The 14,762-nt window shown below is 37.2% G+C and overlaps 1 protein-coding gene across 2 annotated transcripts; it reads left to right on the top strand.

Moving 5' to 3' along the window:
* The first annotated feature begins 323 nt into the window (after positions 1–323).
* Positions 324–10,956, top strand: LOC139965254 (uncharacterized). Of its 2 annotated transcripts, none has more exons than XM_071967437.1 (11): positions 324–502; positions 2,217–2,304; positions 2,863–2,915; positions 3,332–3,446; positions 4,614–4,677; positions 5,638–5,734; positions 6,612–6,701; positions 7,112–7,144; positions 7,980–8,183; positions 8,906–9,056; positions 10,619–10,956. In XM_071967437.1, the coding sequence occupies exons 2-11, from the start codon at positions 2,239–2,241 to the stop codon at positions 10,802–10,804; spliced, it is 1,059 nt and encodes a 352-aa protein (XP_071823538.1). In that variant the 5' UTR covers positions 324–502; positions 2,217–2,238; the 3' UTR covers positions 10,805–10,956. The 2 variants fall into 2 exon arrangements, with proteins under 2 accessions (XP_071823538.1, XP_071823531.1); XM_071967430.1 differs by having other exon boundaries at positions 2,199–2,304.
* The last annotated feature ends 3,806 nt before the right edge of the window (positions 10,957–14,762 follow it).

Here is a 14,762-nt window from a genome sequence, read left to right as displayed (position 1 = left end):
ATAGATAGGAATAACAGAAAACTGTAAAACAACTATGCTGTATTTAGAGAAAGGCTGGATCTCGAGTGAGATACAATAATTAAATAATGGAGGTAAAACAGATATAAATTTATATGTATATATATAATGAATTTTTGCTGAAAACCGTTGTTCTCAGCTTTTTGACAAGTCAGCATTAGCAAGCAGGAATTGCTACCCCGGGCAGAGTTCTTGATTCCTGCGTTAAAGGACGGAACTATCTACCTGATTAACTTGAAATAACCCGGATGCTCTCATTGGTATCCTTGTGCACGATAGGCAATGGCTTAGCTGGTCATAATAGTGTATGGAAATCCTTGCATATAAAGCAACAGTCATTTCCGATCACTTCGTTTACGTGCATTATTTTCTTTCGTATATGTGAAACATCTTTCACGTTCGTCGGAATTTTAATGATATAGGCATATACTACGTGCATGATTTTGAGACCGTGGTCCAGTTACAAAAAGTTTTAGAAGTACAGGTAAGTAGAATATCAGTAGTCTTCTTATTTGAATTTTATTTTTTTACTGATGTCACTTACAAGATTGTACCAGCTTGCAAGCTATAGTGACATGACTGTACGACATGTATAGAAATAACTGGGATTAAACTAGCATTATACAGATTATATCATATACAGAATATATAGATAGATAGATAACTGGATATATATAAATATATATATATATATATATATATATATAAATATATATATATATAAATATATATATATATATATATATATATATATATACATATATTTATATATATATATATAAATATATATAGGCCCGTGGTTCGAATCCCGGTGGAGGCTGAAAGTTTTTTCACTGTTCTTGATTTTCCAACTCATTACGATTTTCATTTATATATATATATATATATATATATATATATATATATATATATATAAATATATATATATATAAAGATAGATATATATATAGATATATATATATATATATATATATATATATATATATATATATATATATATATATATATATAACAGGCTATAAACAATTTATGCAACAGGCTTCATATACAATAGGATACAATGAGAAAAATATATTGCTATGTAGAAGAAGGAGGTGCAGGGGAGGGTTGGATTTCACCACCTCGTAGGTCCCGACTTCAGCCGTCTTCGACGGATACATTGACATTTCCCCTCCCACACCCCCTCCTTATATAGGCTACACATACCATGTACTACGATAGCCTTTGAGCAAGATGACAAAATTAAGCCATTCTTATAGTAGTAACATGCACCTGACCACATTCCATGGCTATGTAAGTAACGTGCATATATACATTCTATACAGAGGGAGATATATAATTGTTAAATAAGGAAACACCAGTGCAGATATTTTTGTCGAGGTAAGTGGAATAACACTACCGTGCAAACCACACAACGGATACTATTCACGGATAGATTTCCGGCAACTGTTTTCTTCCCTATGACTTTCATCACGTAGCGAGTATATATGTATTGATATTAATTCCCCAATACCTCATTCAGTTCCAATACCTGACCGCTTGAGATACCGAGAGCGTGGTGGCCAATTGGCTAAGGCGTCGGACTCGTGATCCAAGGATTGCTGGTTCGATTCCTGCCTAGTTCATTACGTTGTGTCCTTGGGCAAGATGCTTTATCTCACTTGCCCCTCTCCACCCAGGGGTTAAATGGGTACCTGTAAGGTAACTTGTCATTGGGCGCAGTATATATCTGCTGCCGACTGGATGGATTGTCTCTGGGACAGGTTATCATTGACCAGGGGTAATATAACGTCTGTAAAGCGCTTTGAAACCTATCGCTGGTGTAAAGCGGTATATAAAAATCAAATATTATTATTATTATGATAACGGGGGCAACAAAATATCGTTGCGTCAAATACCCCTCCCCCACCCCGGTCCCCCATTTCAAAAGAGTGGGGGGAACAGAAAATAGTGAGACAGATATACGGGTGGTCTCTATAAGCCCATGGGGGTGGGGGAGGGGAGAGATGGGAGTCCAGCTGGGTCATCCCACTGTATATTTCAGCCGTATGTAATTCCGAGTGGATCCTGGGGAAAGCCCCTGGATTATATTTCCCATGTAATTGTCGAGAGTACACATTGACTGTATAATTCAACAACATCTTTTAATCTTCCTCGGGTTAAACTATCATTCATTCAAGTGTGATGCTCTTCACCAGTAACAGTCGCAGAAGTTGAATCATGGGCATACAGATGAATTCATCCGCTGAGGCGACTTGTCTATCGTTTTATAGCCCAGAGGAATGCGTAAGTCAGAAATCATGCATATATATATATATATATATATATATATATCATTATGGGATATTCCGGTGGCTGGACTTGGTAGATTAACAAACATTAATGGTCGTTATATCAAGACCAACTCCGCTTATAGCATTCTATATGGTGAAGATATGGACTATTCGAAACGATATTTTAGGGGGTTTGCATCTGGTGAATGACGTCATCAGGGTAATTGAGCTGCAAGGGTTTTCTCTTTTTTCATGGTTTACTCATAGAGCGAAAAATAATATTTCACCTAAAATTTATCAGTTTAGAAAAAAAGAAGGTAAAATAGGATAGATAAAGCTTTAAATTAGAAGAACTTCTCTTTCATGATGATATCAAAGACCATCCACTGTGCTCTACTTCCAGGAAAAAGGGTTAGCTCAATACTTACCTTTTTCTTCCATACATATTAATCCAGAATATTGTATTCAATATATCCTTTTTGAAATGAGTTTATCAAATGATCGAGAAGCTTTTCAAGAAGGACCCATCAAATATTTTCTTCTTGCTTTTGCACGTTTTTGTTTTATCCAGACCATCATTTTGATTGCAAGAATCCTTTGTGCTGCTGCTTCCTTTCTCGGAAGGTAAGCTGCCATTTTGTAGGTCATTAACATTTATTGGGATGAAGTAGGGCATGTGCCTTACCAACACGCCTCCCCACCCCCACTGAACCCCATCCCCTTCACCCCATTTTTATTATATTGCTGAATTCCCAATGGCTTATATTTTATAATAAATGATTACATGATGGAAACGGAAGAAACATTTGCAGCTATAACCCACATATGTAAACAAAATCTTAAAGAGGATTGGATAACCCACCTCCCACTCCCACCCCACTCCCACCCCAACCTTAGACCACTCATCTTAGTCCCATCCACAGGACGGGCATAATCAACCGTTAGTTCCCCCCAATACTTCAAACTCTGGCTAAGGGCCTGTAAACGGAACATAAACCAGAAAGGCTAAAACTATATATTTTGTCTTTTGATTTTTACAGCATTTTCCTGATCACGGTGATTTGTCTGTTTCGTAAATATAAGCGACTACATTACCGGATACTGCTCTACATATCAATATGTAGTTTCTTCAACAGTCTAACGATATTACTTGTGGTAAATATGTAATTATGAACCATACGTATATATAAGAGAGTTTATAGTGTATTTGCCCAAAAATTGTTACCTTCTCTGTTCAACGTTATTCAGTGAAACTGAAGTGTCTTAGTATATAGGAGTATTCCCCCTCTCTCCACCTACCACTCCCCATCCCACTACACCCCCTCCACCCCTCTATCTCAAATAAATTAATATATAATGTATTATTTGGCATTTCGGCAATTCTTCACTATATTATAAGAAATTGATATTAGTTTTGACGAAAACTTGATGAATAGTCAGATAACTTAAGAAAGCTGTAAATTTGATAAAGTACAAAGCACTATATTTCTAAGTAGCAGTTTAACGATCAAGGCCCCGACATCGAGCTCAGCATGTAGTCTATTCGTCACACATGTTAAGCCCATAAGCCCGCGGTTAGATGCCAAATTTTCAGAGTTTTCAGAGCAATGATTTCCAGGCGGGCTTGATGCCGTGTACTTTTAATAGTGATGACCAATGATTCGACTCCTGCCCCCACCCCTCCCCTACACCCTCTAATCTCAAACCTGTGTCGGGGTTCCTAAATGAGATTGTAGCCAAAAGATATTTATAAAGTATAGGCATATAGTTTCGACTTTGTCAACATAATCCCAGGCGGACGTTTACTTTCCAGCTCATGGAAGTTCATTTCACACACACTCACACAAACAAAACCCAAATATCTGGTCATATTGAGGTATTCTCTACGGTGGCTTAATGGTGACATAGGAAAGAAAAACAGTTGAGATAAAAAGTCAAAATTATGAGATTAAAAAGTCAACATTTTGAGATATAAAGTCAAACTTTTGAGATTTGGGAACACCTTTTTCCCTATGTTCCCATTTAGCCATCGTGATTCTATAATATCGTGTGCAAGACTTAGTTTTGTTCTCTCGGTGATAATTAACGAGTTTTTGAGGCAAGCTAAGGTCTTGGTGGCGCAGAAAGCTTTCAGGAGAGGGGAGTGCTGAGCAGAAACGGGGATGTGGGGGCGCGGAGGGAGGGGGTGGGGACTCTTTTCTTCAATCACTGCAAAACCAACAATGTTTACTCTGAAACAAAATCAATATCATGATATTATTGTGTATGTTAAGAGACTATAGAAGGTAGGGACATTTTGCATTCTTAATTTCATTTTTGCAGGAGGACCGCGACGGTGTCAACGGTACATGGTGCATATTGAAAGGGATGTCCCTACAGTTCAATTGTATGTATCTTTCATATACAGCTCAATGCATGGCATGGTTGCACATGTCCAGCTATAATTCACTTCCGGTCAGATTCACTTTGTCTTTTAAGTTTGACCACCACTGCTCAATCACGATGTTTTACAGTTTCCTTGACATGAAGTCATTATATTAATACGAGTGAAATTCACTCTTAGATTGAAAGAGTTATCGCAATGGTTACTCTCCAAGAGTGAATTCTAACATTTTTAGAACTTAACTGAGAGTGTAAGCATTTACGAAACATCTTTGCAACAAAGGAGCACTGGTTTTTTATTTTTTTTTTCTGTGTGTTTATTTTATGGCGAGAAATTATATTCTACAACCGCAACCAGTTAAACAATGTTGTAAGTTAACCGCGCGAATTTCTGCTTTTAGTCTGTAACGTTGTCAAGTAGTATGTTGGGTGCCATTTGAAATTTGCCATAACACCCCCCCCCCCACACCCAAAAATTTGTTGATTTCTGTTGACTATATTTTGAAAAAATTAAAATTAAAAAGATTACGTACGTCTATCTCCAAATTCTGCTGATTTGATGCTGATATAAGTTCTGGAAACGATAAAAGCCGCAAAGCTTCATGTGGTTTCTCCCCCCCCCCCTCTTGACCTCCGACCAGAGGCCCTATGACCCTACGATTCACGCTTGCAATATATAGGTCTACCCACAATGTGTGCCCCATCCCCAAATGTTGCTCTCATTTTGCTGGGCCCTCTCCACCAATTTCAAAATATCTGGCGACGTCCATGGCTTTAGAGATCAAGACAAAGGCAACGTTTGAAAGGATATATAAACCTTCCACTATTTGTACTCTTGACATTCTAAATTATACTATCAGTATTAATGTCTTCCTTTTTTATTATGATTATGATGATTATGATTATGATTAATATTATTATCATTATTATTTATTTAATGTATTTTTTGTTGCTGTTGATTCAGCTTGGACAATCTTAATGTGGCAGCTGTGCTTGACCGTCAACTTGTTTCTAAACGTCATGTCATTACGCCGGCCGAATTCAAGTCGGAAAATCGAAGGGTAAACAGTTACTTTCTTCTAAGAGAACTGAGAGAGTACTCTGCTCCTTTTCCTGTAAATGCATATCCATAAAAACCCAGCATTTTATCCTTGTTTTCATCAATTGTAACGCTTATTTGATATGAAAACCTTCAGCTGCTGATATACGTTCCACAACATGTCTACCATATTGTAGCGCTACCACATATGATCTCTGTACGACAATTTATGTGAACTATTGCTTCATTGTACCCGATATGTTGGTAATTACATCCGATGTAAGCTATGTGTATATTGTACCTATCGGCCATCGGTCTTAAATATACCAGTTTAAATCGATGATATGACAATTTAAATCGGTAGAAGTCAATTTAAGCTGCTACAAACTGGTATAAGTCGAAGGAAATTAGTATATGTCGATTTTAATCAGGATATGTCGATTCCCCACGATTTGAGACTGATGGCCCGCCATATTGTTACCTTGTACTCGGTCGACCACTGATGTTACATTCATGGTGTAATGCATATATTTAGCTATATTAGCCAAGAAGACAGGACTTGGCTTGCTTAGTGGATTTGCAACTTATCAAGAAAAAAGAGGGGGGGAAGGGGAGAGTGAAATTTTTCTTCATCTTCTCGATTTCCAAGACTTTTCGTTCAGGATGTTTGGTTGAGTTTAATGATCGGTCGTCATGATATGTCTATTATCTCGTCCTTGAAAAGTATGATATTAAAATATGACCAACAGCCATAGAAACAAAGGTGGAATTATCCAAACGGAAGTCCAGATTTGAAGGCGGAGGACTAAAGGAAAGAATACAGGTGAAGATAAGGGCGGGACAATTTCCCGGATAGAATTGTAATTACTTTCCAGTTTTTCTTTCTACTCCTGTTCCAGCGTTTATCACGTACTCTGTTGGGGAGTGTCAACCGTTGCGACAATGATACCTCTTGTATTTGGTAAATACGGACCAGCTATCACGTGGTGGTAAGAAATTATAACCGCTTCGTTAATTTATATAGTACATGAAATATATAGATTTTGGTACATTTTTGGTACAGCTATACCAGCACATTCCTATCGGGACCCCTCATGCTTGACAGCCGGGATTCAAACAGTTGGTTCTTGTTTTTTGTATGTTGTTTGCTATCGTTGCTCTTGTTGTTTTGTTTGGGGGGGGGGGGTTCGGGTGGGGGGGGTGGCGATATCTGACACGTAATGTTATTGGAGATATTTTAATATGAGAAACTACGTTATACGCACATTTACAGTAGGGATTTTTTTATTATTCGGTGATTTTTATTGCTGTCTGTCTGTCTGTCTGTCTGTCTGTCTGTCTGTCTGTCTGTCTGTCTGTCTCTCTCTCATAACCAATTTGTGTCTTTACTATTGTACAGTTGGATAAATGATCATCGCTGGAAAGTTTGGGCGTAAGTAAAACAGTTTAAAATATTCCATTTTATATTTAATTTTTCGTAACGGTTATATTTAACTGATGAAAACAGACAACGTTGTACGCGGTGATGGCAATCCACAGTTATCATTTTTATTACTGTTTGACCTGTCCAGAACTTGCAAGCACACAGTTTACTATTCAGTGACTATACGGTCAGGAATCGAGGGAGTAGTGAGGGGAGTTGAGGTGGGTTGGAAGGGTGTGAGGACGCCTTCCGATTATTTCCAACACCTGAATGTCTAACATGTTATTAGAAGGCGTTCGCCTGTGATCATTCAACAACTCAGCTTCAAATGATAGGTCTCTATAGTATAGCAGTGATGGATGTTAACAGATACCGTATACCTGCGACAGCGTTACGGTCCCCCAGCTAGAAACCAACAACATTTCCGGTTAAGTGGTTCAGTCGTTTTAAATCATACTGAAAGAGGTCCAAAATGAGTGTTTATTGAAACTTCCGATACCTGGACCACCCCATCACACCCCACCCCACTCGTACCCATATCCCGTCCTCACACCCCACCCGTACCCATTTCCCGTCCTCACACCCCACCCGTGCCCATTTCCCGTCCTCACAACCCACTCGTGCCCATTTACCGTCCTCACACCCCACCCCACCCGTACCCATTTACCGTCCTCACACCCCACCCGTACCCATTTTCCGTCCTTATAAAGGATTTCGGGGTTATTTCTTTGTCCGTAAGTTAAAAATCCTTCTTTTTTTTCTTCTCTTTTTTTGAGAATGACATATTTTATGTTAATTATGACTTTGTTTATACCAATTCTGTCATTTTAAATTTTCAATCTAGTTTTTACGTCGAGTATTTGGTGATAATACTGGTTATCTTTGCACTATACGCGAAAGTCGTCTATACTGTCTTGACTCTAAAACCAATATGGCGGGAACGTCCGACGGAGAACCATCGATATGAGGTGTACAAGAGGCTTGTACGACCGATGATGTTGTATCCATTGGCAATACTATTAGTTTCCATCTTTCCGATTGTCTACAGGTATGGGTTTTCATCCACCGCCCCCCCCCCCATCCCTCCCCTCAGGGTCCGCTTCCCTTCCGCTAGTTTTTTTCGGTCAAAATTACGACTTGTAGGATACAACGACCCTGTAATTACATAACTTGCTATGTCATTTATATAATCTATTGTTAATGTTACTGGATGGGACTAAGGCCTCGGTTAAAGGTATGGAAAAGAAGTCTTATACCCTCAGGTAAGATGAAGGTTGAGCTAAGAATGACATAAATTGCTAATGTTTTTATTCCAGAAAGATTTGTCTTCAACTTATTGTCTCCTTTCTCACTCCAATAACAAAAAATTACGAAGAACAATGGCATTTTAATCACCTCAAACATGAAACATAATTACTTATAAAGGATTTTCCTGGTGGCTAAAGTTGATGATAATTTTTCGGAATCTTTAGGGGAAAACCACATCCTCCTAGTAGTTTGTATCGAACAGAACATCTTTTAATTTTAAATTTTGTAATATTTTGTAAGACATTTTGCGACTTCGTCTTTCATTGCCCCCTTTTTTTTGGGGGGGTGGGCTTTCTCTGAGAAATTCAGACATTATACGAAATAACACCGAATCAGATCACATTAGATTTGTTTTTATGAATGATCCAGATTCATGTCATGCTATTTGAATATAAGACTCGGGACATTCGAATCTCTGTTTTCATTTTTCCTATATTTGTTTGTTTGTATTTTCGTTTACAGGGCTCTGACATTTCGCAAACCTTTCCGCGAGCCTCCTTTTATTTTGGCTGTATTTCATATCGTCTCTGTCCCACTCTGGGGGACCCTGTTTGCCATTGTCTATGTGTTGGACCCAGAGACACGAAAAGACCTACACTGGCTTAATATCAAGGTAAGAATATCGTGGAATCTGAAATCGTTTTATACGAGGCTACACTATTTTCAACGCGAAGATTGACACTTATTATATTCAAATGTAGTGATTTTACGCTCTATTTTTTTTTAATTCAAAGTCATCGGTATTTAAACGTCTTAGTTTAGCCTGTATGGACTAATAATAATAATAAGTAATATGTGGAGAGCGAATAATCACCAAAGCTGCTCAAAGCGCTTTACAAATGTAAAACCTAAAAACAGGTAGTAACAAAAAACCTAAATATTAATCGATAATAAATAGAACCCTAAACGTAGAAAAAAAATATACATAAAATAAAAAATAAATAAAAAAATGCTAAGAATTAAGTAAATAGTTCCAAACGTAGTATGCATGACTATAACTGGAAAAGACATACCAAACTTAAATTCTTGAGGAGTTTGATCCTTTCGATTACCACAAGACATTGAGAAGGATTAACATGGACAACGACATGTCTTAGTGAAATATGTGTTTTGGGGATGGAGGCCCCAAAAAATGGCCAACTCGTTGAAGTTTGTCAGTATAGAAGTGACCATTTCTCTGATTTTCTAGCATATTTAGGTGTAAAACAGCTTTTTGAGTTTGGCTATAAAAGAACCCTTGCCAAACCTTTTAAATTCTGTCTTAATGAAACCAGACTGCAATTGAAGAAACTAAGGCACTCTTCACCAGGGGGTACCACGTACACTACGGGAGGGGCTTCAGCCCCCCCCCCCTTCTCCAAAGAGGATAGCGCACAGTACCTGAATTTAGACAACTCTCTCCTCTAACACACCACCCGGACGATCAAACATTTACCCGCCCCCCCCCTCCTCCACTTCAATACGAACTAGTTGTTGAGCCCCTACTCTTCACCATCCTAATCAAACTTCTGTGTATCTCCACTCACAACATTCTCAGAAGGTATACTTCAGAGAAAACAGTAACAGACTTATAGTTACTAAATCTTCGCACAAGACTACTCATCCCCCACTCCCCCCCCCCCCCCCGCCCGCATCGTTTTTTGAGAAGTTGACAGTTGGAGTTGCCACCTTTCATACCAATAGTGGACTTGGAGCAAACAGGTGTGACGTTGTTGCAAACTGATGTTTTGTTTTGTTTTGTTTTCCTTGAAAATGTACGTCTAATTTTATACTCCAAAATTGGATGCATCCATGATGTGAATGTACCATAGGTATTGGTATTTTATAAACGTCCTATTAGACAAACTAGTAACCCTATCCAATCCAAGGTCAAATAAGTAGACTGAAAAATAAAGAAAAATAAAAAACATTATTTGTCAGTGTGCAACTATGACATCACACCTGTTTGCTTCAAGTTCACGTTTGGTAGAATATCAGATAATTTCAACTGTCAATATCTCAAAAACGGTACATAGGAATTGTATACAAATTTCACCAGAATGCTTAGATTATTTTCCTCTTTAACTTACAAAAAAAATTGGCCTGGACTATTCTTTTAAGTTGCTGGGAGATGTTATGTGATTTGCTCATATTTTAAATCCTACATAACGATAAGTTTTTATTTGGTTTCCACAGAATACAATACAAGATCGAATTCATGGAACCAGAATTCGAGAAGTTCAAATAAAGGATTACCGGGAAGCTACTTCGCCAGAAGCTACTGCCAGTGCTGGCCAGTCTGCTGCCCCCGATAGGAAATCTACAATTTCTGACGTCAGTATCGAACCTTCTACAGTTTATCCTCATTCAATCAAAAAATGAATAGTAATGTTTTTCTTACAAAGGAAAGTGACGTCATTTATGTCTGCTGCCATCGATAGGGAATAGTCACTTTTTCTGCAATCAGCATCGAAAATTCTACAGTTTATTATCATTCGATAAGAAAATCAACTTTTGCAATAACTCATGACAAATATAATTACGTAATGTTTTACTTATGACGTCACTTCAGTTTGCTGCCACTAATTACAGCAGTCATAAATAGTTGTAGCCTGTATATTATTTCAAGGACCTAACTACGAGGGGGGGGGGGGGGGGTGGTGTCTCACCACAATAATTGGCTCGAATCTTCTATAGTTCGAAAATCGGTGGTCAAAACCATTTCGAAAATTTGATCTATGCAACAAAAATTACAAAATTTACTAAACTGATCGTAATCTTGACAGGATACTTCTGATTTCGGAGTCAATAATATAAGGCTATTTCCAATATTTCTAATTCTAGGCTTTCGAATTCTAATTAACAAATGAGCCGAAATCTTGTTCCTAACTCCTTGTACAACCCATAATAAAGTAGAATATGCTGACAAACTAACTTCAAACTTGTCTGGACACGACCAATCGGTGTTCGACTTAGCACCTTAAATTCTACTAACTTGCGATACGGCTTACGAATCCACCTAATTGGAAAATTATGATTCTACACCCCCAACCCTTCCCAATCACAAGTCCCTAGCAACGATAGAATCATTGATGAAAGTGCGAAATCTGAAGTACTTGCCTTCATCTTTCACGCTTGTTCACGTCCAAATTCAAGAGTCAGCCAAAACTGTAATTCACTTTCGCACGTCGAGAGAGTACGCTAGGTTAACAGCTTCTAGCGTTAACATCTAAATTACAGGGGTTACAGGGGTGGGAAACCTCTTTGAATGAATGGGTCAGATATAAGGAGTGAAAAATTGACTGGGCCGCACCTAACCAACGACCTGCTGTGGATTTCAAATCTTTGATTCCGAAGACTTTTTTCTTAAGACATCTCACATGCCGCAAAAAATCACTGGCATGTGGCCCGTAGGTTGCCCATCCCAGATGAAAAGAAAGCGAGCACACGGACAAACTCGAGTACCGTAATTCTAGAAGAGGGGGGGGGGGGGTGGGTGATTGGGACTGGGGAGGGGTTGGCCGCAAGTAGATATTAAATGTTTGACTCCTTCGAGACCGTTGTAGACTTCAACAAAATGTCTCAGACAAAACAGGAAAAAAAAGAGATGGAGACGTTATCACTCTTGGTCTATAGTGTATATCTTTTATTGTTAACTTTATTTTCTAAATACAATATGGTGTGGCGGTAATCAATACACAATAGTACTAATAGTAGATATATATATATATATATATAGATATATATATATATATATATATATATATATATATATATATATTATTCATATTTAGTTTAGTGCTGCATCTGTATGAGGAACTGACTTGATGGGGTCTGTGTTAGACTCAGTAGTCCAGCCACTTGTACTGGTGAACCTCAGATGATGTTTAAAGAGTAATTTCTCAGAAATCGAAAGTGGTAGAGAAATACAGTCTGGACAAAAGATCTGGATGTTTGAAAACATTCTACATGTCAAAGTTCATGTTGTGCCTAAAGTTATTCTTTAATAATTTTGTACGTACTATTATCCCGTTAAATGTTTCTGTTTAGAATATAGACATATATACGTACGTAAAATACCTGATTCACTGAATTTTGTTAACAAATACTGATATAGATTATGTGGCACAAATGAAAATTTTAATTCCGAGTACTCTCTCGAGTTTGGTCATTTTCGTTTCATTTTTTCTTCTTTCAAATCATGTCTATCATATTGAAATAGTTTATACTGACGATTTCAGAAACCACACATCACAGCAAAATACAGGAACTTATTATCACTCTACGACCAACTAAAGGAACTTCTTACTTTTCGATTACCGAAAAAAAAATATATATTAAGCGTGTTCGAATTTTCCCTAGACCAAAGTTACTAGTCCAACCATCACCATGCGGAGAACCAAGCTTAGTCTTATGTATATATAGATATATATATACACACGAATGCCTCAATATGACACGATTGGCGTTCCATAGATGGCTGGGAAACGAAAGTAGGCCTACTGAACATAGCATATACTCCATAGAAGAATCTATGTGTCTTAGAACAGTTAAATTGCTCCATTAACTTACCCACTTAAATTAGTTGCTTTACAATGTCACTTAAGCGTAGAAAGACGTTTTTCAAATCGCATAGCATGCCCGCCACCGCATGGTAGCTTGGACCATCATGCACGCAAAAGTTACCAACTGTGACCTTTAAGATTTTCATGTACAAGAATGACAAAGTTTAGCACAGTACTTCACGACCAATGCACCAGCTCTAGTTGCGAAAGCTTCTTGTTTCAGCCACAAAAAAAACGTCTAAAATTTCAATTAAATTAAATTCCTTTAATCCCCATCAAACCACATTAATCCATCGGCAGTTACATTATCCTCTTCAACATCCAACCATAACAAAATAACGTTTATACATTCAAAATAACAGGAACGTCAATTCACTAGGTCTAGTTAAGGCTATTTCTTGACAATCATCACGGGCTAGCCCCTTCATGCGGACGTATATGCTCCTTTCATTGTGGTATGCTACCTACAAAGTAGGCGATACGAATTGGTACGTCGTTTCTACCACACAATGATAAATTATTATAACCATCAAGCCCGATTCTTTTATGCAAAGTAGGACTTTATGCTATATTCCACATCAGCTATGGGAAAAGCCAAAACTTAGTAAATAACTGCTATTTTACCACACACGCAGACATTATCCCCATCATGACATTTTGGAACTTCTTTAGGTATATTATGAAAGGTTACAATTTCCATTTTCAGTCTCTTTCACGTCATAAAATATTTCGTAAACTGACCAAAATTTGCATCATTTCAAGGTAGTACATGAATGAAAAAGAAATCACAAATACATCATAATATAATATAGATAATAATATCATGTATACATACACACACATACATTATTGTGGACAATATAATATGGGAATTTTTTGACATCAATAAATCCAAATTAAAACTTGTATTAAATCTAGATTGATATAGGGGGGAGGGGGAGGGGGTGATCACATTAAGAAACACTCCAAACTTTTTTTTATTTTCAAAAAAGGTTATTGAGATTGCAAGAAGTGGAATCATTTGATTCGATTCTTAAATGTTCATACACTTAACATTAAACACATGTCAAGAGCAATTCGGAAACTATCAAACACTTTCAACTTTTTCTTCTCTACTGGAGAAAGAACCTTGACTGATCAAAGTAATAGCTTAGATTTTTCTATTATTATTTTTTTAGGGGGAAGGGGGGGGGGGGCAAGGGTGATTTTAGTATCAACGAGAAACGCTAAATTGATCAAATCGATAAAAACTTAAATACTTTAATGATGATAACCACTGAATGTCACATCTAACTGAATAAAATAACGCACACGTTAATAAACGTCATGGAACTGAACTGAATCAATATAGGTTTTTCTACCGTTCATAGCAATTTATTACGTAAATATAGCTGTCATTAGAAAAGTATATTGCCAATTATGGCGTCGAATATTCTTTAAACTAGTGTAATAATAATAATGACCTCTGCGTGTCATATTTATCTGAAAAAGAGACGTTATTAACAATGAATGATGATACCCAATGAATGTCATATATATCTGAATTAAATAACGCACACGTTTAATACAAAACGTCATGGGAATTTGAACGGAATCAATATGGGTTTTCTTCCGTTCATACCAATTTGTTTACGTAAATATAGGTGTCATTAGGAAACGTATATTGCCAATTATGGTTACGATTTTTGTTTGAAACTAATGTAATAACTATATACCTAGTGTAAATATTAATATCCTCTGAAAAGGAGAAGATATTAACTAAGGATGAGCCACAG

Source organism: Apostichopus japonicus, chromosome 1, assembly GCF_037975245.1.
Source record: "Apostichopus japonicus isolate 1M-3 chromosome 1, ASM3797524v1, whole genome shotgun sequence".
Classification (NCBI taxonomy): Eukaryota; Metazoa; Echinodermata; class Holothuroidea; order Aspidochirotida; family Stichopodidae; genus Apostichopus; species Apostichopus japonicus.
This window is presented reverse-complemented; position numbering and strand designations above follow the sequence as displayed.

What these genes read in the sequence shown, in the direction of transcription:
- LOC139965254 (XM_071967437.1), top strand. Translation starts at nt 2,239, where the DNA reads ATGGGCATACAGATGAATTCATCCGCTGAGGCGACTTGTCTATCGTTT. An exon ending in CATCGCTGGAAAGTTTGGGC is followed by an intron (nt 7,145 to 7,979) that starts GTAAGTAAAACA and finishes TTTTCAATCTAG; the next exon opens with TTTTTACGTCGAGTATTTGG. An exon ending in TACACTGGCTTAATATCAAG is followed by an intron (nt 9,057 to 10,618) that starts GTAAGAATATCG and finishes TGGTTTCCACAG; the next exon opens with AATACAATACAAGATCGAAT.